The following is a 26,099-nucleotide window of genomic DNA, read 5'->3' as shown; positions in this document are numbered from 1 at the left end:
TTTAAATGTATAACATAAATGAGAAAAGAACATGTTATCCTACAACAAATTCACTCATAAGAAGAAAAATGTGAAGCTAAGCCAAGCATGTCCAGCTTATACTTTTCTAAGTTATCAATCATTTAAGTCAACCCACTTCCCAATGGGCAAAGTGAATAGAAGAGAAAAGATAAACCAAGAATGTTATACTCATTGAGCTCCCGCCACATAAAAGGAAGTATAAAAAGTTGTAAGTGTTTCATTTTAACTATAATATGGAAAATAAGAAGAGTTATGAGCCAAAGATTTACCCTACTAAAAAACATAATACAAAAAAAACCCCAATATTCAGAGGTAGTGAGAGGAAAAAAGAGTCTAGAAATAAGAGCCAGAAAAAAACATTCAGAGAAACACAAGGACAACATAGATAATGTGGAATTGTGGAAGCAAAGACAATAGGAATTTTTTTTTTTGCCTTTGTCTTTCATTTATTTATTTATTTTGGTTTGGTTTTGGGGTTTTTTTTAACATCTTTATTGGAGTATAATTGCTTTGCAATGGTGTGTTAGTTTCTGCTTTATAACAAAGTGAATCAGTCATACCTATACATATATCCCCATATCTCTTCCCTCTTGCATCTCCCTCCCTCCCTTCCTCCCTCCCTATCCCACCCCTCTAGGTGGTCACAAAGCACTGAGCTGATCTCTCTGTGCTATGCAGCTGCTTACCACTAGCTATTTTACATTTGGTAGTGTATGTATGTCCATGCCACTCTCTCACTTTGTCCCAGCTTACCCTTCCCCCACCCCACAATAGGAATTTTTAAGAAAAAATGAGTAAAAGAGTCAAATTCAGAGAGACCTACTAAACCATCACCAAAAATGTCCATTGGATTTGACATTAGAATAGCATTAGTGAACTTTATGAGTAGTTTCTATGAAATGGTGAGAACAGATGGAAGTCAGATTGCAGGGGGTTTGCAAAATCAATTAAAGGTTTTTATGTAGGGGCAAAATGTAGCCTACCCTTTTTCAACTTTTGGTTGAAATTTACCTATAGTGTAAAACACAAAATCATGAGGTTTCTTTTTTTAGGATAAAAGATATGAGCATGTTTACAATTCAAGTTTACAGTTTACATGTTACAGTTGAGCTTTCTTTAATAAAGGAAGAAAAGTTTAAAATCAGTCATTCTGAATATGGTAATGCAACAGACTGAGCTCAGTTGAATCACTCCCCACCCACCATAGACACACATAATCCTTGATAAAACATAAAATATTTTATGCATAGCCAAACTTGGAAAAAAGAAAGAGTAATCTCTAGGTGATAGAAGTAAAGAGAGAACTCTAAGAGTAGTCAGCTCCAGGTGATCCACGGTAGTCCAGGAATATTGATCCAGGATACCAGAAGTAGGAATTAGGAGATAGGGTTTTAAAGCCTCTTTGGGGCCAGGAAGGTCTTTCATAAATCCAGGATATATGAAGACTAGAAAATTCTACTCAATGACCAGAGAAACAAGGAAGAAAGTTTTACCTGCATGAATGTGGGAAAAAATATCTCCTGTAAGAATGTTAAATGTCAACCTCAGGCTGTATGTGGACAGGGATCTAAATTTAATGTACATACATAGGAAAAGACTATAGTAATAAAAATCAATAGATGGAAAAAGAAACTAAAAACATGTCATGTAGCCATAAAATCCCTAAGGCTCCAACAGAAGCAACTGAAAAAGCAAATCCAGGACATAAGACTCCCACTGGAAAAATCACCACCACCAAAGAATTGTCAATAAATGTTTACCAACCATATGAGGAAATGGGAGAGTTAGAAGATAAAATAAATTAAAAGATAGTCCCAACAAAACTAAAAATAACAAAGCAATCTGAACAATACATAAAATATTGTTAAAGAAAAATAAGGAAAAAAGGAGACAAATGAAACAAACTATAACCAAAAAAATGACTATGAAAAGAAAGTAGGAGGACTTCCCTGGCAGTCCAGTAGTTAAGACTCCACACTCTCAATACAAGGGGAATGGGTTTGACCCCCAGTTGGAGAACTAAGATCCAGCATGCCACACAGTGCAGCCTAAAAAAAAAAAAATCATATAAAAAAAAAGAAAAGAAAGTAGGTATATTTTTAAAAGATAGAAATTCTAGATATAAAAATCATAGCTATTAAATTCAAAATTTTAGAGATGATTACAAACCACTAAAGATATGGGTAAAGAGAGGGTTACAAAAAAAAAGAAATAAAGAAAGAGAGAGAGAGACATGGAAATCAAACAGAATGCAGCACAAATAGTTAAGGAGATATAGAAATAAGAAAGAAGTTAAGAAATAATTGAAGAAAGAATGAAAAATTCTTCTAACATGTGCCTAATAGTTTTCTCCAGAAGAAGAAATTAGAGAAAATGGGTTGGAAAGGGAAGTGAAACTCAATCAAATAAAATGTGAAGCTTTCCATAATTTATTAAAGGGCTAAGTCATCAGGGTGAAGATTGACACAAAGTCTTAAGTAACTCAAAATGAAATCACAGAACACACAAAAAAAGAGAAAGTGTTTATATGCTGCCATACAGATAAGATAGATTACCCACAATAGACTGCCACTAACATTTAGAGATTTCTTATCAGCAAAAATAGGACAAAAATAATAAAATGATATTTTCATTGAGCTGAGGGAAAAGAATGTTAACCTTAGATTGTGAATCTAGATAAACTTTTATTCGAGAGTTAGGGTGAAATAAATACCTATGCAAATAAAGAGTTTACATTAAAAATCCTTAATAAAAGCAAAACAAAAAACTACTGAAGGAGTTTATTCAATAAGAAGAAAAATAAGCCCAAAAAAGAAAATAATAAAGTAGAGGAATCAATCATAAGGAAAGAAATTATTGGTTAAAGTAAAGAAAGATAAACTGTAGAAATAAATTTTAAGAATAATATCTTTGATGGATGTGAAAACAAGATGGAAATGAAATAATACTACTCAACATGTGGAATTGAAGCAAGCTGATTAGAGTTAAATTTTTCTGAAATCTTAGCATTGTTTAGGTGTGGGGTCAAGACTTTTAAAGTGAAGAGTCACTAAAAGAAGAATAGAAAGAACAAAGTGGTTTTATTTGAAAAAAGCTTGATAAGGAGAAAACTTAATGAACATACAAAATGCCATTTTCTTTTCCTCCAGGGCACACACCTAGACTTTGTTTCTAAACATGCTTTGCAGTTAGATGGGGCCATATGCCTGACTACTGCACAGTGGAATGTGGACCAAAGTGTCATATGACCAGTCAGGCTTGGACTCTGCCCCCCACAAAAAAAAATAAGTTTTGCATGATCCTCCCAGCTATCTCTTTTTATCTTCTATCATCTGTCAGTTTTGGAGAATCCAAAAGAACACAGAAGCATTATGGTCTACTAAATGGAAAAAGTCTGGGTTTCTAAGGGATCATGTGGAACAGAGCATCTCCCCTCCTCTAATTCCACCCAGAGTGGACCATAAAATGAGTAAGGAATAAACTTTATTGTGTTAACTTACTGAGATTTTGAGGATTGTTGTAACAATGAAGTTAGACCAACTTACACTATTGAGCAATGCTATAGATGAAAAGAGAAAAAAATACAGTTAGTAAAAAGAAAAAGTTACATAGTGGAAATACATATAAATATATTAATAATGACCAAAATTTTAAAGCCCTTACTTCTATATTAAAAGACAATAATTCTAAGATTGCATTTTTAAATGAAGTCAGGTAATTTATGAGAGAAATATCCAGTAACTGTTAGACCTTAGAAGAATGTTCAACAAGTTAAATTCAAGATCAAAATACAATAAATTAAAATGTCTCTATACATCAGTAAATGCTAACTAGAATATATAGTTGACCCTTGAGAAACCCTCCATGTACATATAATAAATAATAATAGTAATAATAAAAATAATAAAATTCACATATAACTTATAGATGGCTCTCCACACATGTGCTTCCTGCATACTGCTGTTCCACATCTGCAGATTTAAACCTACCACAGATTGTGTAGTACTGTAGTATTTACTATTGAAAAAAATCTGCATATAAGCACACCCACATGTTTTAAACCCATGGTTTTTGAGAGTAAACTGTATAATAGAAAAATTATTCCATTCACAATAGCAAAAATAAAATAAAGTAGAATAGATTTAATAAAAGTTGTACAAGACCTGTATAGCAAAATTTATGAAACATTATTAAATACATAGAAGAGGACTATAATACTTGAAAAACTATACCACATGTTTTGATAGAGAGACTCAGTATTATAAAGGTATCAGTTCTTCTCTAATCTATCCACAACTTAAAGGAAATTCCACTAAAATTTCATCAAGGTTTACAGCAGAATTTAACAAGTAGGTCCTACAATTTATATAGAAAAACAATGGGCTAAAAATATCCAGACAAATATCTTCCAGAATTGAAGTTCTAGAAATGGCAAAGTAGTTTTATTTGACATACACTCTGCCCAATACCAATTATATATGCTCTAGACAAACTGTAATAAATAATTCTTTAGAAGCATTAGAGAGCAAAAACTGCAAAAGACATGATCCTTGAAAGAAGGAAAGATTTCTAAGTAAGACTGTCCTCTGAGGTCACTTCCTAGTTTTTGGCAGGGTATGAGAGAATTGGGCTTTAACAGAAAATGACAGATCTACTGGACTTAAGAGACAGACAGTGAAGTATGTGACTGTGAAACAGCTGTAAATTTAGGTGAAAAATCTTGGAAAGGACAGCATCATGCAGGAGGAGCAACAAAATTATAGAAAACATTTCCCTCAAATTCTTGGCTAACTCTTGAACTGTGCATGTGTAAGGAAAGGAAGCAGAGATTTCAATAGTTACCTGATGCTGGGAGACAAATCTGGGCAAAGTCACACCAACTTAGAGGGTATTGGAAAACACCTTAAGCTTTCTTCTGAAATCAAAACCGTTAGCTAAGGACAAAATGCTATGTCCCGGGGTTAAAGGTAAAACTAAACAAATGTAAAGCCTTCCAAGTCCTAAAACTAATTTTCATCGGGGTCAGGGAGATCCACCAGTTATTTATCTTCAGAAGAAGAAGAAAGAGAAGGAGAAGAAGGAGAAGGAGAGAAGGAAGAGGAAGAGGAGGAAGAAGAAGAAAAAGAAGAACAACAATAACAACAACAACAAAACTCTTTAGAGGAAAATAACAAAACTCAGAGTGTCAACAATGTATAATTTTAAATGTTCAGTACAGTACAGTATTAAAAATTACTAGACATCCAAAGAAGCAGGAAAATGACCCCAAATCAATAAAATGGAGTTAGTAGTAGCAGACTACAGATGACCCAGACTCTGACTGGCATTAGCAGACAAGGACTTTAATTCAGCAAGTATAAATATGTTAAAAGATTCTAAGGAAAATTGTAGAGATTGGGTGAACAGACAGGGAATCTCAGTAAAGAAATGCTAACTGGGGGCTTCCCTGGTGGCACAGTGGTTGAGAGTCCACCTGCTGATGCAGGGGACACGGGTTCATGTCCTGGTCCGGGAGGATCCCACATGCCACAGAGTGGCTGGGCCCATGAGCCATGGCCGCTGAGCCTGCGTGTCCGGAGCCTGTATTCCACAAAGGGAGAGGCCACAACAGTGAGAGGTCCGTGTACCACAATAAAAAAAAGAAAGAAAGAAAGAAAGAAATGCTAACTATTTTTTAAAAGAACCAATTTGGGGACTTCCCTGGTGGCACAGTGGTTAAGAATCAGCTTGCAAATGCAGAGGACATGGGTTCAAGCCCTGGTCCGGGAAGATCCCACATGCTGCAGAGCATCTAAACCTGTGTGCCACAACCACTGAGCCTGTGCTCTAGAGCCCATGAGCCACAACTACTGAAGCCCACATGCTTAGAGCCTGTGCTCCACAAGAAGAGAAGCCACCACAATGAGAAGACCATGAACCACATTGAAGAGTAGCCCCCACTCGCCACAACTAGAGAAAACCCGTGTGCAACAATGAAAACCCAATGCAGCCAAAAATAAATAGATTTTAAAAAGAGTCAGTTTGGAATGCTAGAATAAAAGCAAATACAGTATCTGAAATTTAAAAATAAAAATTAATAGGATGGACTTAATAGGAAGTTAGACAAAGCAGATAAAAAGATTAATGAAAATAAAGATAGTTCAATGGAAACTATCCAAATTATACTACAGGAAAGAATTTTTTTTAATTACATGCTTCAATGACTTATGGAACAATATCAAGCAATCTAACTTAAATAGAATTGGAGAATATTTTTTGAAGAAATATTGACTGAAATATATCCAAAGTTGGTGATAAATATTAGCCCATGGATCCCAGAAGCTCAATAAACACCACATCTAGGCACAACATAGACAAATGCTGAAAGCTAAAGATAAAGAGAAATGCTTAAGAGCAGCTAGATGGGGGAAAAAATGATACATTACATGCAGGGGAACAAAGAAAGAATTACAGCAAACTTTTCACCAGAAATAGTAGAGGTCAGTAATTAAACTCAAAAGCTTCTACATGGCAAAGGAAACCATAAATAAAGTGAAAAGACAACCTACAGAATGGGAGAAAATATTTGTAAATGATGTGACCGACAAGGGATTAGTCTCCAAAATTTACAAAGAGTTCATGTGGCTCAATATCAATAAAACAAATGACCCAATCAAAAAATAGGCAGAAGACCTAAATAGATATTTCTCCAAAGAAGACATACAGGTGGGCAAGAGGTACATGAAAAGATGCTCAACATCACTAATCATTAGAGAAATGCAAACCAAAACTACAATTAGATATCACCTCACACCAATCAGAATGGCCATCATCAAAAAATCTGCAAACAATAAATAGTGGAGAGGGTGTGGAGAAAAGGGAACCCTCCTACACTGTTGATGAGAATGTAAATTGGTACAGCCACTATGGAGAACAGTATGGAGGTTCCCTAAAAAACTAAAAATAGAGCTACCATATGATCCAGCAGTCCCACTCCTGGGCATATATCTGGAGAAAACCATAATTAGAAAAGATATATGTACCCCAATGTTCATTGCAGCAGTATTTACAATACCAGGACATGGAAGCAACCTAAATATCCATCAATGGAGGAATGGATAAAGAAGATGTGGTACATATATACAATGGAATATTACTCAGCCATAAAAAAAGAATGAAATGCCATTTGCAGCAACATCGATGAACCTGGAGATTATCATACTAAGTGAAGTAAGTCAGACAGAGAAAGAAAAATATCATATGACATCACTTATATGTAGAATCTTAAAAAAATTATACAAATAAACTTATTTACAAAACAGAAACAGACTTACAGACTTAGAGAATGAACTTATGGTTACCAGGGGGAGGGGTGGAGGAGGGGGGGGGAATAGATTAGGAGTTTGGGATTGACATGTACACACTGCTATATTTAAAATAGATAACCAACAAGGGCCTACTGTATAGCACAGGGAACACTGTTCAATATTCTGTTATAAAATAAATGGGAAAAGAATATGAAAAAGAATAGATACATGTATATGTATAACTGAATCACTTTGCTGTACACCTGAAACTAACATTATTAATCAACTATACTCCAATATAAAATAAAAATTTATTATTAATCAGCTATACTCCATTAATCAACTATACTCCATTATAAATTATTATAAATCAACTATACTCCAATATAAAATAAAAATTTATTAAAAATCTTTAAAAAAAAGAAACAGTAGAGGTCAGGTAACAATAGAATGGCATTTTTAAGTGCTGAAGGATAAAAGAACTAGCAAGTTAACTATTAAATTAACCATAGTATTATCCTATGATCTAGCAATTTCACTTCTGGCTATATATCCAAAAGAAGTGAAAGGAGAGACTGGAACAGATATTTGTACATCATATTCTTAAGCAGCATATAAGCAGCATATAGTCATATTCTTAAGCAGCATATAACACTTGGAAGCAACCCAAGTGTCCATTGACAGATAAACAGATAAACAAAATGTGATACATATCTACAATGGAGTATTATTCAGCCTTAAAGAGGAAGGCAATTCTTACACATGCCTCACCATGCATGAACCTTAAAGACATTATGCTAAAAGAAACATACCAGTCACCAAAGGACAAATGCTGTATGATTCCACTTTCATGAGGTACCAAGAGTAGTTAATTCATAGAAAGTAGAATGGTGCTTTCCAGGGGCTGTAGGATAAGGGGAATGGCAAGTTATCATTTAATGGGTAAGAAGTTTCCCTTGCAGAACATTTGATCCTGTCTAAAATGTCCATAAGACATTTGATCCAAAAGATATTTGGTCCATGCCAAAAAGTTCTTGAAATGTGGTTCTGGTCCAAAACATTCATGAAAATATTCGGTCTCTGCCAAATAGTTTTGACAGGACCAAATATCAAGGACTTTTTGATGTGGACAAAATGTCTCCATAGATGTTTTGAACAGGACCAAATGTGACCAAATATAAAGAGCATTTTGGCATAGATCAAATGTGTTATGGACATTTTGGACAGGACCAAATGGTCCTGCAAATATCAAAGAAGGACATTTTGGGATGGACCAAATATATTATGGACATTTTGGACAGGATTAAATGTCTGCTAACTGGAATTTCAGTTTTGAAAGATGAAAAGATTATGGAGACAGATGGTCGTGATCATACAACGAAGTTTTATGCTTAATGCCACTGAACTGTATATTTTAAAAATGGTTAAAATGCTAATTTTTACATTGTGCATATTTTTCATGATAAAAAAAATTTGGTGAGAGGAGATCAAGATGGTGGAATAAAAGGACATGGACTCTCCCTCACCCCCACCCCATGAACACATTGAAAATACAGCTACATGTGGAAAATTCTCACTGAAAACTAACTGGAGACTGACAGAAAGACTCCTATACAACCAAGGCTGTCAGAAAGATCCACGCAGAATTGGGTAGGAAGGGAAGAAAAGTGATCAGGTCAGGATCTGTGAACCTGGGAGGGGATTCAGAGGAGAAAGGAGGTTACATGGATGAAGATCCTCCCTAGGGAGTGAGCAGTTCAAACCACCTAATGGGTGCCTGAGCCCTGGGGTCCAACACTGTGAAGACGAGGCCCCTTGGCTGGTTGGAGGGCCAGTGAGACTAACAGAAGGACTGTAGGAAGCCTGAACTCCACTCATGAGGAGAACACACTTGCTTGCTCCTGAAGCAGGGTGGAGAGGGTGGATTGAGACTGCACAGGTGGCTGGCTGGTCTCCCATGACACCCCAGCACACATCCTAGCCTGAGCCAAATGACCACTTGAGTCCTGCTCGTTTCGTGACACAATTCCACACCTTGGCTAGGATGGCAGAGGCCAAAGGGAGGCTCATCTGTGAGGGACAAAGGAGGTTCGGCCTCAAAGCAGTGTCTGAGTGGAGTGGGGGCAGCCATTACTGGCACTTTCACAGGCAGCACATTGGAAGCAGTCCAGGTGTCTGACCCCAGCCAGACCACCACAGCCTGTACCCTGACACATGCCGAGCATCCATGCTAGCCCCTCTTATTCCAGCACTGCTTCCTTCTGGGATGAGGGTTCCAGTGCTGGGAGGCAGGAGAGCACACACTTAAAGGGAACAGAGCCAGCTCAGACCCAAACTTCAGGGCTTCTGAAGCCCTGAAGCAACTTGGGACTCGACCCCTCCCTTTATAGGGTGGTGATGGTCACAGAGCAGAGGAGATGCCCTGGCTTACACCTGGCTCTGGTCCTACCATCTCCAGTCCCACTTCCTACCAAGGTGATGGTGGCCAATACACCCTGCAAAAAGATAGGACTTGGTTCACTTCAGATCCAACTCTCCGACGAAAGCCACTGGGCACATGCACACTGTATAGGGATGCTCTCATAAAGGGACACACCTTCAAGACTGCAATAGGTAACTGTTTCATCTAATTTCATACACACAGAGAGAGTTGAGCAAAATGAGAATACAGAGGAATTTGTTTCAATTGAAAGAGCAACAGATAAACCCCTGAAAAAACAACCAGTGAAAAAGAGGTAAACAATTTACCAGATAAAGAGTCAAAGCATTAGTAATAAGAATGCTAGCTGAATTAGGAAAAAGAATAGATGAACAGAGTGAGAGTTTTAACAAGGAACTAGAACATGAAAAAGAACCAGTCAGAACTGAAGAATATGATAACTGAAATGAAAAACATAGTAGAAGGAATGAACAGCAGACTAGGTGATACAGAAGAATGTGGAAAACATAGGCAGAACACTCTATGACATAAATCACAGCAAGATCCTTTTTGACCCACCTCCTAGAGAAATGGAAATAAAAACAAAAATGAACAAATGGGACCTAATGAAACTTAAAAGCTTTTGCACAGCAAAGGAAACCATAAACAAGACCAAAAGACAACCCTCAGAATGGGAGAAAATATTTGCAAATGAAACAACTGACAAAGGATTAATCTCCAAAATTTACAAGCAGCTCAAAAACAAAAAAACAAACAACCCAATCCAAAAATGGGCAGAAGACCTAAATAGACATTTCTCCAAAGAAGATATACAGATTGCCAACAAACACATGAAAGAATGCTCAACATCATTAATCATTAGAGAAATGCAAGTCAAAACTACAATGAGATATCATCTCACACCAGTCAGAATGGCCATCATCAAAAAGTCTAGAAACAATAAATGCTGGAGAGGGTGTGGAGAAAAGGAAACACTCTTGCACTGCTGGTGGGAATGTGAATTGGTACAGTCACTATGGAGAACAGTATGGTGGTTCCTTAAAAAACTACAAATGGAACTACCATATGACCCAGCAATCCCACTACTGGGCATATACCCTGAGAAAACCATCATTCAAAAAGAGTCGTGTACCAAAATGTTCATTGCAGCTCTATTTACAATAGCCAGGAGATGGAAACAACCTAAGTGTCCATCATCAGATGAATGGATAAAGAAGATGTGGCACATATATACAATGGAATATTACTCAGCCATAAAAAGTAACAAAATTGAGTTATTTGTAGTGAGGCGGATGGACCTAGAGTCTGTCATACAGAGTAAAGTAAGTCAGAAGGAGAAAGACAAATACCGTATGCTAACACATATATATGGAATCTAAGAAAAAAATGTCATGAAGAACCTAGGGGTAAGACGGGGATAAAGACACAGACCTACTAGAGAATGGACTTGAGGATATAGGGAGGGGGAAGGGTAAGCTGTGACAAAGTGAGAGAGTGGCATGGACATATATACACTACCAAACGTAAGGTAGATAGCTAGTGGGAAGCAGCCACATAGCACAGGGAGATCAGCTCTGTGCTTTGTGACCACCTAGAGGGGTGGGATAGGGAGGGTGGGAGGAAGGGAGATGCAAGAGGGAAGAGATATGGGAACATATGTATATGTATAACTGATTCACTTTGTTATAAAGCAGAAACTAACACAACACTGTAAAGCAATTACACTCCAATAAAGATGTAAAAAAAAAGAAGAATGCATAAGTGATCTGGAAGATAGAATAATAGAAATCACCCAATCGGAAGAGCAAAAAGAAAAAAAATTAGAACAGTTTTAAGGGATCTTTGAGACAGCATCAAGCATATCAACATGCACATTATAAGGGTCCCAGAAGAAGAAGAGAGAGAGAAGAGGGTTGAAAATGTATTTGATGAAATATGGCTGAAAAATTCCCAAACCTGAAGAAGGATACAGATATCCAGTTTCAGAAAGCACAGAGGGTCCCCAACAAAATAAACTCAAACAGACCCAAACTGAGACATATCATAATTAAAATAGCAAAGGTTAAAAATAAAGAGAGAATTCTAAAGGTAACAAGAGAAAAACAAAAAGTCATATACAAGGGAACACCCATAAGGCTATCAGCTGATATTTCTGCAGAAACTTTGCAGGCCAGAAGGGAGTGGCATGATCTATACAAAGTGCTAAAAGGGAACAATCTTCAATCTAGGATACTTTGCCCATCATGATTATTATTTAGAATTGAAGGATAGATAAAGAACTTCTCAGACTAGCAAAAACTAAAAAAGTGCATTAATACTAAATCTACCCTAAAAGAAATGTTAAAGAGTCTTCTTTAAGTGGAAAAGAATAGGCTATAACTAGAAGAAAGAATCTACAGGAAAGGAAAAAAAGGAATCTATAGTAAAGACAAGTATATAGTAAGGGCTGAGGATCAACCACTGAAATAAGCTAGTATGAAGATTAAAAAACAAAAAATATAAAATCAACAATAACTACAATAATTAGTAAAGGGATAAACATGAAGATACAAAATATGACATCAAAACCAAAAATGTGGTGGAAGGAAGTAAAAACTGTAGATCTTTTAGATTGTGCTTGAACTTAAAGGATTACCTGTTTAAAACAGATGTAGTTATAGGTCAATATGTTGGAACCTTGTGGCAACCACAAATCAGAAACATATACTAGATACATGGAAACTAGAGAAAAAGGAACAAAAACATACCACTAAAGACAATCATCAAATCACAAGGGAAGAAACTAAAAGAACTGAGAAGAACTACAAAAACAACCAGAAAACAAGTAACAAAACCACATTAATACATACCTATCAATAACTACTTTAAATGTCAATGGACTAAATGCACTAATCAAAAGACATAGGTCAGTGATTGGATTAAAAAACAAGACCCATCTATATGCTGCTTACAAGACATGCACTTCAGAACTAAAAACACACACAAACTGAAAATGAGGGGATGGTAAAAGATACTTCATGCAAATGGAAACAACAAGAAAACAGGGATAGCAATACTCATATCAGGCAAAATAGACTTTAAAACAAGGTCTATAATAAAAGACAAAGAAAGGCATTATATAATGATAAAGGAATCAATACAAGAAGAGAATGTTACACTTGTTAACATACATACACCTAATATAGGAGCACCTAGATATATCAGGCAAATATTAACAGACATAAAGGGAGAAACTGACAATAATACAATAAGAGTAGGGGACTTTAACACCCCACTTACATCAATGGACGAATCACCAGACAGAAAATCAATAAGGCAACAGTGGTCTTAAATGACACAATAGACCAATTGGACTTAATAGATATCTACAGGACATTCCATTCAAAACCAGCAGAATACACATTCTATTCAAGTGCACATGGAATGTTCTCAAGTATAGATCACGTGCTAGGCCAAAAAACAAGTCTCAACAAATTTAGAAGGACAGAAATTATATCAAGCATTTTTTTCTGACCACAACAGTATGAAACTAGAAATCAATCACAGGAAGAAAAATGGGAAAAGCACAAACACGTGGAGATTAAACAACACACAAGTAAAAAAACCAATGAGTCAATGCAAAAAATCAAAGAGGAAATCAAAAACTACTTGAGACAAATGAAAATGGAAACACAACTTTCCCAAATCTATGGGATGCAGCAAAAGCAGTTCTAAGAAGGAAGTTTATAGCAATACAAGCCTACCTCAAGAAATAAGAAAAATCTCAAATAAACAACCTAGCCTATCACCTAAATGAATTAGAAGAGAAATAAACAAAGCCCAAAATAAACAGAAGCAAAAAAATAATAAAGATCAGAGAGAAAATAAATAAAATAGAGACCAAGAAAAAATAGAAAAGATCAATAAAAGCAACAGCTAGTTTTTGGAAAACATAAACAAAATTAATGAACCTTTAGCCAGGCTCATCTAGAAGAAAAGAGAGTACCCAAATAAAATAAGAAATTAAGGAGAAGAAACAACAACCAATATCACAGAGATACAAAAAATCATAAGAGAATACTATTAACAGTTATATGCCAACAAATTGTACAACCTAGAAGAAATGGACAAATTTGTAGAAACATACAACCTTCCATGACTGGATCAGGAAGAAATAGACAATCAATCTGAACCAACTTATCACTAGTAGTGAAATTGAATTTTTAATTAAAAAAACTCCCAGGAAACAAAAGTCTAGAACTGAAGAGCTTCACAGGGGAATTCTACCAAACACACAAAGAAGAGCTAATATCTATCCTTTTCAAACTATTCCAAAAACTGGAACACTCCCAAATTCATTCTTCATGGCCACAATTACCCTGATACCACCCCAGACAAAGACACTACAAAAAAGAGAATTACAGGCCAACATCTCTGATGAATTTAGATGCAAAAATCCTCAACAAAATATTAGCAAAGTGAATTCAACAATATATAAAATGCAAGAATGGTTCAATATTCACAAATCAATCAATGTGAGGATTAACAAAAGAGAGGATAACGGTCATATAATCATCTCAATAGGCTCAGAGAAAGCATTTGACAAAATTCAACATCCATTCATGATAAAAACTCTCATCAAAGTGGGTATAGGGGGAACATATTTCAAAATAATAAAGGCCATTTATGACAAACCCAGAGCTAACATCACACCCAATGAAAGCCTTTCCTCTAAAATCAGGAACAAAGCAAAGATGCCTACTCTAAACACTTCTATTTAACATAGTATTGGAAGTCCTAGCCATAACAATCAGACAAGGAAAAGAAACAAAAAGCATCAAATTGGAAGAAATAAAACTATTACTATTTGCAGATGACATGATACTATATGTAGAAAATCCTAATGTCTCCACCAAAAAAAGCTATTAGAACTAATTAATGAATTCAGTAAAGTTGCAGGGTATGAGATTAATATATAGAAATCTGTTGTTTTTCTATATACTAATAATGAACTATCAGAAAGAAAAAGCAAGAAAGCAATCAAGTTTAAAATTATATCAAAAAGAATAAAATACCTAGGAATAAACTTAACCAAGGAGGTGAAAGACCTATACTCTGAAACCTACAAAACATTGATGAAGGAAATTGAGGATGATACAAAGAAATGGAAAGATATCCTGTGTTCTTGGACTGGAAGAAGTAATATTAAAATGTTCATACTATTCATACTACCCAAAGCAATCTACATATTTAATGCAATCCCTGTCAAAATACCTATGACTTTTTCACAGAACTAGAACAAATCACCCTAAAATTTATATGGAACCACAAAAGACCCTGAATAATAGCCAAAGCAATCTTGAGAAAAATGAACAAATCTAGAAGGATCACACTCCCTCACTTCAGACTATACTACAGAGCTATAGTAATCAAAACAGCATGGTACTGGCACAAAAACAGATATATAGGTCAATGAAACAGAATAGAGAGCCCAGAAATAAACCCACACACTTATGGTCAATTAATCTATGACAAAGGAGGCAAGAAAATGAAGAAAAGAGAGTCTCTTCAAGAAGTGGTGCTGAGAAAACAGGACAGTTACATGCAAAAGACTGAAATTAGAACATTTCCTCACACCATATATATCAATGAAATCAAAATGGATTAAAGACCTAAATGTAGGACCTTAACCATAAAAATTCTAGAAGATAACATAGGCAGAACACTCTTTGACATGAACAGTAGCAATATTTTTTTGGATATGTCTCCTAAGGAAAAAGAAACAAAAGCAAAAATAAACATATGGGGTCTAATTCAAACTTAAAAACTTTTGCACAGCAAAGGAAACCACTGACAAAACAAAACTACAACCTACAGAATGGGAGAAAATATTTGCAAATGATATGACCAATAAGGGGTTAGTATCCAAAATATATAAACAATTCATACAACTCAATATCCAAAAAAAAAACCACATTACAAAATGGGCAGAAGACCTGAATAGACATTTTTCCAAAGAAGACGTACAGATGGTAAACAGGCACATGAAAATGCGCCCAACATTGCTAATTATTAGAGAAATGCAAATCAAAGCCACAATGAAATATCACCTCACACCTGTCAGAATGGCTACCATCAGAAAGTCTACAAATAAGAAAGGTTGGTGAGGATGTGGAGAGAAGGGAACATTTGTACACTGTTGGTGGAGTGTAAATTGGTGCATCCACTATGGAAAACAGTACAGAGTTTCCTCAAAAAACTAAAAATAGACTACCATATGATCCAGCAGTTCCACTGGTGGATATATATACAAAGAAAATGAAAACACTGATTTGAAAAGATACATGCATCCCAATGTTTATAGTAGCATTATTTATAATAGCCAAGATATGGAAGCAACCTAAGTGTCCATTAACAAATGATAATGAAGAAGTGGTATACACACACACACACAATGGAATATTACTTAGCCATAAAAAAGAATGAAATTCTGTCATTTGCAACAACATGGATGGACCCAGAAAATATTATTCCTAGTGAAATAAGTCAGAGAGAGAAAGGCAAATACTCTATGTTATCACTTATACGTAGAATCTAAAAAATAAAAGAAACAAATGTATATAACAAAACAGAGACACTCACAGATATAGAAAACAAAAACCTTTGTTTTTCAGTGGAGGGGGAAAAGGGGAGAGGCAAGATAGGGGTATGGGATTAAGAGACACAAACTACTATGTATAAAATAAATAAGCAACAAGGATATATTGTACAGCACAGGGAGTATAGCCATTACTTTGTAATAACTTTAAATGGAGTTATTTAAATAATCTATAAAATCATAGATTAATCTATAAGATTATTTAGATTAATAGTTAAATAATAGTTAGTTAAATAATCTCTAAAAATATTGAAATATTACCTCACACCTGTCAGAATGGCTATCATCAAAAAGTCTACAAATGATAAATGTTGGTGAGGATGTGGAGAGAAGGGAAGTTTTGTACACTGTTGGTGGAATGTAAATTGGTGCATCCACTATGGAAAACACTACGGAGGTCCCTCAAAAAACTAAAAGTAGAACTACCATATGATCCAGCAATTATGTTGTACACCTTAAACTAATATAATACAGTAAGTCCCCTACATATGAACCTTCAACTTTCAAAGATGCGAACGTGCGTTCGCATGTCCAATCACGTAAGTTAATTCACGTGTCTGGTGTACTTTGTCATGTGTGTGCATGCTTTACAAGTGGTTGTGCTTTTGTGTACTTTACTGTGCTGTACTGTGTAGAACCATAGTACAGTATCTTTATTTCAAGCCCAGGATTCTGGAAGCAAGTGTAAAACCAGCAGTGATGTAGCTGGTACTACTGTACTTTTCAAGGTACTTTACTGTAAGATTAAAAATGTTTTCTTATTTTTTTGTGTTTCTTTGCTTTTAGGTATTATTTGTGTGAGAAGTATTATAAACCTATTACAGTACAGTACTATATAGCCAATTGTGTTAGTTGGGTACCTAGGCTAACTTTGTTGGACTTACAAATAGATTGGACTTACAAAACAAATTGGACTTACGACCTCACTCTCAGAATGGAACAGGTTCATATGTAGGGGACTTAACTGTATTGTAAATCGACTATACTTCAATTTTTAAAAATCTGCAGTGGAAGACACCATAAACAAAGTAAAAAAGACAGATGGTTGAAATGTTTATTTATGGTATCTTTTAAGTACAGATTTTTAAAAATTGTGGTGAAATATATGTAAGGTAAAATACAGTGAACATTTGGATGAATACCCTGTGTATTTAGACAATGGAATGCCAAATAGCAGTTAAAATGAATGAACTAGGATTCTTGTAAGGGGGAATCAAATGATCAGCCATGAAGTTCAGGTTGGATAGGGAAGGAAGAGAGACGAGGAAGGACCTGCTGAGGAAAACAGAGATCAAGAGACTGGAAATTTCTATGGCTTTATCTCAAAACCTAATATTGAGTGGAAAAAAAAACATCACCAAAAGATATTCACAGTATAATATCATGTATGTATATTTTCAAACCCATAAATCAATACTATATATGATTTGTGGATACATTTACATATAAGTAAAGTATAAAACCAGGATGGAAATGATAAGTAATAATTTTCACATTATTCTCTGTGTTCTTCTGCATATATGAAATATTTCCTAATTAAAAAAAATAAGTGCCTAAGCTACAGGCGCAAGGTCCATGAAGAAAACTGGGGAAGCTGAATCAAATGCCCACATGGCAAAGTTGAAAGGACAATTCATCCTCTGAGACTTGGAGGGAAGGAGTAAAAATAAATGCAGAAAGTGACTGGTTTGGAAATAGGAATGTAGGAGTTGAGAAAGGTCATGTCTGATAGCCTCGATTTACTTACATGAAGTAGAAAGGAGGACGACCTCTAAACTGAGAGAAGGGAGGGGTTGAGGAGGGTCTTTGAGGAGAATGTCAAAGGTCACTGAGGGTAATATGAGAAGGGGCTGGCTAAGGGCCAGTAAAAAGATTACTGGACAACACCAAAGGCACAGCTGAGGTAAGATACCATGAGTGGGTCCAATCCTCACACACACTGAATGTCTGAGTAACACATGCACAGATGAAGAAGTCATAGGTACCATCCAATGTTTAGGTTAGATATTACATGCAAAGGGAGGAACAGTTGAGTGCATCCAGGATGCTAGTGAGAGAGCAGGTCAGATGATCAACCATGAGATTGGGCTGATTGGGGAAGGAAGAGCAGCTAGAAAGGAACTTCTGTGTAGCAGGAAAGCAGTTAGGAAACAGAGGACTGGAAGTACCTGTGAGGTCAAGGGGCAGGTGAGAGGATGTGAAAGATGGAAGATGTTGGGGTCAGAAAGTGGACTTTTGGAGCAGCACTACTTTGGACTATTGTGGCAGTACTTTTCCCTAGGGGTAACTTTTTGTATCTCTGCAACAAGGAATCACTTGATAAAGCTTGTTGCCTCCAATTCTTCTAGGATAATCGATTGAATAGTTGAAGTTAACTACAGAGGGGCAGTCAGATCAATAAGGCTCAGTGTTCAATTCAACTGAACTATAGCAATACATAGTTGATAACCCAGTGTTCAATTAGGTATTTATCAGAGGCAAATTTGGGTGCTAATTAATTAAGCCTTGAGAAAACAGGCAGACATGGGTAGTCACTAGGAAATTAGTGTGTGGGCTAGGTCTCTAAATTATAATAAATTATAATAAATTATAATAAATGCCTTACCTTTGTAGAGAATGGCTCAGGAACGAGGTTGGGCAGAATTTTACAGATAAAACGATAATAGATTCACTATCAAACATTAATAAGAATAAAGCAAGTCCTAGGAGTATGATCAACCTAGGAATATGTCATCCCACCTGCCTCTTTGCTTTCTTAATTCCCATGACAACCCATCCTAAACCAGAATTTGGTGCTACAGAAGCAACCCAGAGGAAACAGTGGGACATAATTGCTCTACTGTGATGCAGGAAGTTCAGTAACAGGGCTACTCAAGATTTGTCTTAATCAGATATGTTAAGACACACAGATGTGGAAATGACTTTCATGAAGGAAGGTATATATTGTAAATACCAATCCCAAGAAACAGGAGGCACAGCACACCATGTAGGGCCTCAGAAGGAAGCACCAGGGTCTGTCAGGAGACAGAGGAAGTGAGGGGAAAACAGAGGTAAGAGTCTTTATTGTGTTTTCTGTGGGAAGGAATGGATGAGACAGGGTAAGCAGGTTTAGGATTGGCTATTTTGAGTAATATCTGTGGGCTCTGGGTGTAAATACTGTCTTGTTGTCTAGTACCTGATCTTGGGGTGATTAGGGCAGGTAGATAGTGGCCCAGTGTGACAACCCATAAAGGAGGTGGCTGGGGGTATGGGCTCTGGATTGGTTGGTTTGCATATGAAAGGCATTCCTAGGAGAGCTGTTTACTATCTCTAGGAGTTAACCCTGGGAAGGGCATCCCTCCAAGGTAAGCAAGGCCCTAGATATTAAAGTACCACATTACAGAAAGTAAAAGACAAGGTTAATACAATGAGCTATCTAGAGTGACCACACAGGATTGAAAACATGTGTCTAATGGATCAACAGAGAGGTCTCTCCTTCCCTACTCCCAAAGTGGAACTGCAATAGCGGAGAAGTTACAAATTGTAGGGAGAAGTTACAAAATGTAGTAACATTCATGAATCTCTCAGGTTTAATTAGTATTATATCTCACATTAATGAAGTTTAATGAAAATAAGCCATGCTTACACAGGCAAGTATTTTGGTCCCATATTCTTAATGAGATACATAGAACATCAAAGATCATTATAAGCCCAGAAAGTATGAGTCATGCAATGTATCCTTATTGCCACTAGATGACACTGTAGCTTATTGCTTTTGTGATTGTCAAAAGATGCCTGCTCAGAGTTCAGTTAAGATCCTTTTTATTTAAATAAAACATAGGGCTTTGCAACTAGTTCTTATTAATTCAAGAATCTGATGGCTTTCAGAAGATGCGGTCAAACATGCTGCACCTTCCAAAGCTCCTAGAATTAGAGCTTTGCCCAAATCTCTGAAACTGTATAGAAAATTGTGTGCATGCCCACACATGTGTGCATTTTCCTGTGGGGAGGGTCCAGAGCTCTCATTAGAGTTTAGAGTTCTCTATAACCCCCATCACATTCTAAGAAAGAAGTGAAGAACCACTGCCCCAATCCCCACTTAACCACACCTGAGTTCATCTCTATGATTTCTAAAAACTAATTAAAGATAGAAACAAAATAGCTTCTGAGATAACACTTTCTGACACTTAAAAATGTTTTCTTCTCAATTTGTGAGGAAGGAACAAAAACTGTTTTTCACGACCATGGTTGGATGGTAGTGAGTTATAGCTGACCTGCAAAGCTAGACAGAATGACTGCAGAGTCAGGCAGAGATCTGGGCAGTGAGTAAGGGGACACTGTGAAGCATCTGCTGTTTTTTATGAATAGACACAGAGATGTGAAGCAAGAAAATATATCAGACACTGAGGCAACCTGCCTGAGACCAAGGTCCTAAGTGAAATTTCCATCCAAGGGGTGTGGGGGACAATTTCATTCGGAAAAATGGGCAATAACTGATGGAGAAGGAAGGCATGTAACCATTTTTAAAACAGTCAAGCTCTGGTATTCAAAGGTATGACTTTATCAGTAACTGACTTTAGCTTTTTTCTCAACGCCCTATTTTCATATGGTAGCAGAAAAAATCATAACAATTTGAAGTAATACATCTCTTTTAAAACTTACTGAGTTTGGGGTAAATACTGTAAGCTCAGTGGGACTTGTGTCTCCAGTCCTGACATCAGGGGAGTGGGCACCCTGTCCATGTTGGACTGTCTGCTGGTGTCTGCTGTTGGTGGAAGTCATCATGCATTCTCTGAGCAGGGGTTGTGCATGAATATAGCTCCAGGGAGCTTACGACTGTTTCTGCTTCTCAACCTCACCTCAACTCTTACTGAAGCTGCTGATCCTCTAACACTTAGCCACATCTTCCAGCTGGTTCCTCCAGAGAGATCTGTACCTCCTCAGTTTTTTTTTTTTTTTTTTTTTTTTTTTTTTTTGCGGTACGCAGGCCCCTCACCGCTGTGGCCTCTCACGTTGCGGAGCACAGGCTCCGGACGCGCAGGCTCAGCGGCCTTGGCTCACGGGCCCAGCCGCTCCGCAGCATGTGGGATCTTCCTGGACCAGGGCACGAACCCGTGTCCCCCACATCAGCAGGCGGACTCTCAACCACTGCACCACCAGGGAAGCCCCTCAGTTCTAATCATAGTAGTTCTGTGCTTTAATTCTCTGGTACATAACAGGCACCCAAAGAGTATTTGCTGATTAAGTAACACGAAGGAACCCTTGCTTTGCCCTTCCTCCATTCATTGCTCCTTTCCATCTTTCTCCCTGCTACCGGCCATGACAGCATGGCCTCACCTACTCACCTTATCAATACACGGTTCCTATCAAACTGAAGAGAACTTATGGTTCCAACTGTTAAAAAAGTGAACATTTTCTGCTTCGTTACTATGAGATTTATTTTGAGAGCTGAAGGAAACCTATACTGTAAGTACTGTTATTATTTTGCAGATAAGAAAGTTGAGGCTTCAAGAGTTTACATAACTTCCCCAGGGTCACAAAACTAAGTGATAAAGACAGGATTCAAACCTAAGCACATCTGTCTTGAGAGCTGGAGCTTTTAGCCCTTCTGCACTAAACTATTATTTTTGTGTTTGCTGTTTCTTTCAGATACAATGACAGTGGCTATGTTGAAGATGTTGAAGTAAATTTCATAGTGTGGGAAATACATGGCAGGGATGACTATAGCTTTAACAACACTATGAAGAAGGTATGACATTTGGGATTTAAATAGAATTTAGCATGCAATTAGACGTCTTTCCATTTTAAATCTATATATAAATTATCTAAGGAAAACAGAACCAGGCAGCTGTAGGTAGGAAAAAAATATGACCTATATTGAATTCTATGACTATGAAAATTCATTTATGAAAAAAGAAATCACTGTCCTATAGAACGGACTTAAAGGGGTCAGAAAAGATAATGTTTATAGTAGGATGATGTAATTATTGATTAATATTTTATTTTCTCTCCACATTGTATTTAATGTTTGATTATTTACAGGCCTTCATTTCACTCTCAGACATTCATCACATTTGTGCTAAATCAAATGGACACACTCTAGGCTTCATCTCACTTTGACTTCTTTGCAGCATTTGACCCACTGACCGTGGCTTCACTGTCCCCACACTCTCCTGGTTTTCCTTCATCCTCCATCACTGGTCATTCTCAGCCTCTACAGTGAATCCCCTTTATTCTTCCTGTTCACTTTGCAGGCCACAGCAGAAAGGCCTTCCTACTCCAAATCACCACACTTCACTCCCATCCTTTCTACGTGGGGCTTTTTGCCCTTTAGGGCCTCCCATCATGATGGAGCCTCTCTAGAAGTTACCAGCATTGATTCCTGAGATTTGTCAGAGATCTCATACAAAACCAGGGATGATTCCTTCCAAAGTAACTTTCTCATCTACCAGAGACCTTAATTCTCCAAGAAGTAAAACCTATGCAGATGACAACAAAGAGACCTGAATTCCACCTGCTACTCCCCTCCACATTACTGCAATTATGTGACCAAACAAATCCATCCCATCACACATTCCTGCCTCATTCACAACTAAGTCAGACTATGTGGCTGATTCTTATCACTGGAGTATGAGCAGAAGTTATATGTGTCCAGGATGAAGTACTTAAGAACTTCACATGCACCTCCATGCTTCCCATCTTCCTTCACATGTCAATATATTACAGCAATGATTAAAGATGGAGTAGATGTGAACTGGATGAAGGGGATAAGGGACTTCAAGAAGCCACTAAATTTTTAAAAGTCTGAGTTTTTAATCTACTTTTTTGAGGAAAGTCATCCATAGGAGCCATTTAACCAGGGACATCTGCATTGGATTATGTGTGATCAAGAATTAAAATTTAGGGCCTCCCTGGTGGCGCAGTGGTTGGGAGTCCGCCTGACGATGCAGGGGATACGGGTTCGTGCCCCGGTCTGGGAGGATCCCATATGCCGCGGAGCGGCTGGGCCCGTGAGCCATGGCCGCTGGGCCTGCGCATCCGGATCCTGTGCTCCGCAACGGGAGAGGCCACAACAGTGAGAGGCCCGCATACCGCAAAAAGAAAAAAAAAAAAAAAAAAGAATTAAAATTTAATGTGTAAAACCCCTGAGAGTTGGAGTTATTATTGCAGCAAAGCCAACCAATATATCTCCTCCTATTAAAATTACATTTAAATGCAAACATTTCAGTCTCTGAACCCTTTAGCTCTCTCTTTCCCACTACTCTTCTGCCTCTTTTTCTCACACAATCTAGATATCTCTAGATATCTAGAGAAACCCTCTGCTTCTCCCATTTTTCTTCTCTTCATTGCCATCTAACTTGAGCTCCACAGTTCAGTCCTTCAGCTATTGTCTTCCCAATGCCTATATGTCACTTTCCCCGGTATTGTTCTTGTTTAGTGTTACGCAAATTTAAACATTAATCTTTCTGCCTTATCTATGCCTATATCTGAGCTACTAATCACTTCTAGAAAAAAAATTAAAATTGCAATAACTGGAAGTATGAACTCAACTATTGGGAGTGATGATTGAAAAGAGAATTAGCCATCTAGAAGAGAGGTCAGAGGGAAATATCCAGAATTACACATAGAGAGATAAACTGATTTAAAATATAGAAAAAGAACATAAAGGAGATCCAAAGCTAAGATCTAAGAACTGGAGTCCTAAAAAAAGAGAAGAGAGAGTGTTGGTCAGAAGCAACATTTTCCAAAACTGGTGAAAGACATCAAGGCACAGAAAAAGTAATCTACATCCAAAAACATCACAGTAAAATTTCCAAAATCAAAAACAAAGAGAAGAGTCTTTAAAGTATTCAGAGCAAAAAAGATAACTTACCTTCAAAAAAGTAACTATAAGATTTAAAGCTGATTTCTCAATAGAAACAATAAAAACCAGAAGTCTTTGAAGAAAAATATTTTTAAGTTACTGAAAGAAAATAATTCCCAAACCTAAAATTCTGAATACAATAGAAATAGTATTTTAAAAAATGAAAGTGAACAACAGATAATGTCTTACAAGATACATGAAATTAAAAGAGGAAAAAATTTTAAGAAAGAAATGAAGGATGAAATAAAAATGATTGGAGAGAAAGTGACAAATATTGAGGATAGGCAAAGAATAAATGGAATTCCTGAAAAAGGAGAACCAAGGCAAAGGAACAAAACAAATACTAATAATTCAACAAAGCACAACCACCCCCCCCAAAAAAATTTCTAACTTCTCATTGAAGCAGCATACCATATACTTCAGAATATCAAATCAGAATAGCCAACCCATGTGGGCATATAGGCAAAAAAGCAAGAAATTTATAAGGAAAATTAAATTATCATCAGACATTTATAGCATTTATAGCAGTATCATCAGACATTTATAGCAGTGTTGTATGCCAGGAGAAAGTGGAGTCAAATATTTAAGATACTAAAGTGGAGTCAAATATTTAAGATACTAAAGTGGAGTCAAATATTTAAGATACTAAAGGAAAATAAATACAAGCCAAGGATATTACATCCAGCAAAACTGATTACACTGTAAATGGCACAAACCGCTATCAGTATGTAGAAAGCTCTGATAATATTGTTCCCAGGAGTCCTTCCTGAGTAATTTACTAAGTAAGAACCTTCAGAAAATCAAAAATACTAAAGAGATATCAACATAAGGACTAGGAGGAAGCATTATAATATAGTATATAGTTACCTACAGGACTAAAACAAAATGAGGGTTAAATGGGTTATGAAAATGTACATCTAGTACAATTATGTACTAGATCTTATGTACTAGATCTTATGTAGATCTAGTACAATTATAAAATATGATAAGAGAATGTGAAGAGCATATACAAGGGAAAAGTATAAGTGTTTTCAGTAATCATGACACTGGTGATAATATTTGTATTGTTTTTCTAAAGTTTTGAGGTGTATTGTTTTTCTAAAGTTTTGAGGTGTATAAAGTGAGATAAAACAAACGTGTAATAATGACGTTTTCTAATACTACCATTCCTCACCAAGTGTTTTGTTGTAAAAGCAAGAAGATACATATGTTAAGATAGAAGAAGTTAGACAAAAATCTTGAATTCAAATAGGACTCAATATGAACTCATGAGGTATTGGATATTGCTCTGGATGTAAATTTATTAATCAAATAGAGAGATAGATAAAATTTTCCTATTCTGACTGTTAAAATCTTAGAAACATAACTAATCAGTAGCTGAAAGTATCCTTAGTAGCCAGATTGTTGTTTTGAAATACTGTCTCCCACTAAACGTACTGGGCATTCTTAGATAAATTGCTGATTCCACGCCTGAAGGAAGAAATGTACAAGATGAGCCTAGAATAGTTTGGCATACCCAATAGCAAGGAAGTATCAAGGACTGCTAGAGTCATGTAAAAGTAATCAGAAATCGGGCTTCCCTGGTGGCACAGTGGTTAAGAATCCTCCTGCCAATGCAAGGGACACGGGTTCGAGCCCTGGTCCGGGAAGATCCCACATGCCACGGAGCAACTAAGCCTGTGTGCCACAACTACTGAGCCTGCGTTCTAGAGCTTGCGAGCCACAGCTACTGAGCCTGCATGCCTAGAGCCGGTGCTCCACAACAAGAGAAGCCACCACAATGAGAAGCCTGCGCACTGCAAGGAAGAGTAGCCCCCACTCGCCACAACTAGAGAAAGCCCGTGCACAGCAACGAAGACCCAACACAGCCAA

General features: G+C 36.7%; 1 protein-coding gene across 1 annotated transcript in view; it reads left to right on the top strand.

Annotated features, from left to right (window-relative positions):
* Positions 1-26,099, top strand: part of CATSPERE (catsper channel auxiliary subunit epsilon) — a 247,561-nt gene that overhangs the window by 194,892 nt on the left and 26,570 nt on the right. The window contains exon 18 of the mRNA XM_060088382.1: positions 22,013-22,112. Within this exon, the coding sequence (XP_059944365.1) occupies positions 22,013-22,112 (100 nt within the window). The remainder of the gene's footprint in view (positions 1-22,012; positions 22,113-26,099) is intronic.

Source organism: Mesoplodon densirostris, chromosome 2 (assembly GCF_025265405.1).
Source record: "Mesoplodon densirostris isolate mMesDen1 chromosome 2, mMesDen1 primary haplotype, whole genome shotgun sequence".
Classification (NCBI taxonomy): Eukaryota; Metazoa; Chordata; class Mammalia; order Artiodactyla; family Ziphiidae; genus Mesoplodon; species Mesoplodon densirostris.
The sequence above is the reverse complement of the archived record's forward strand: the minus strand, read 5'-3'. Positions and strand labels throughout refer to the sequence as shown.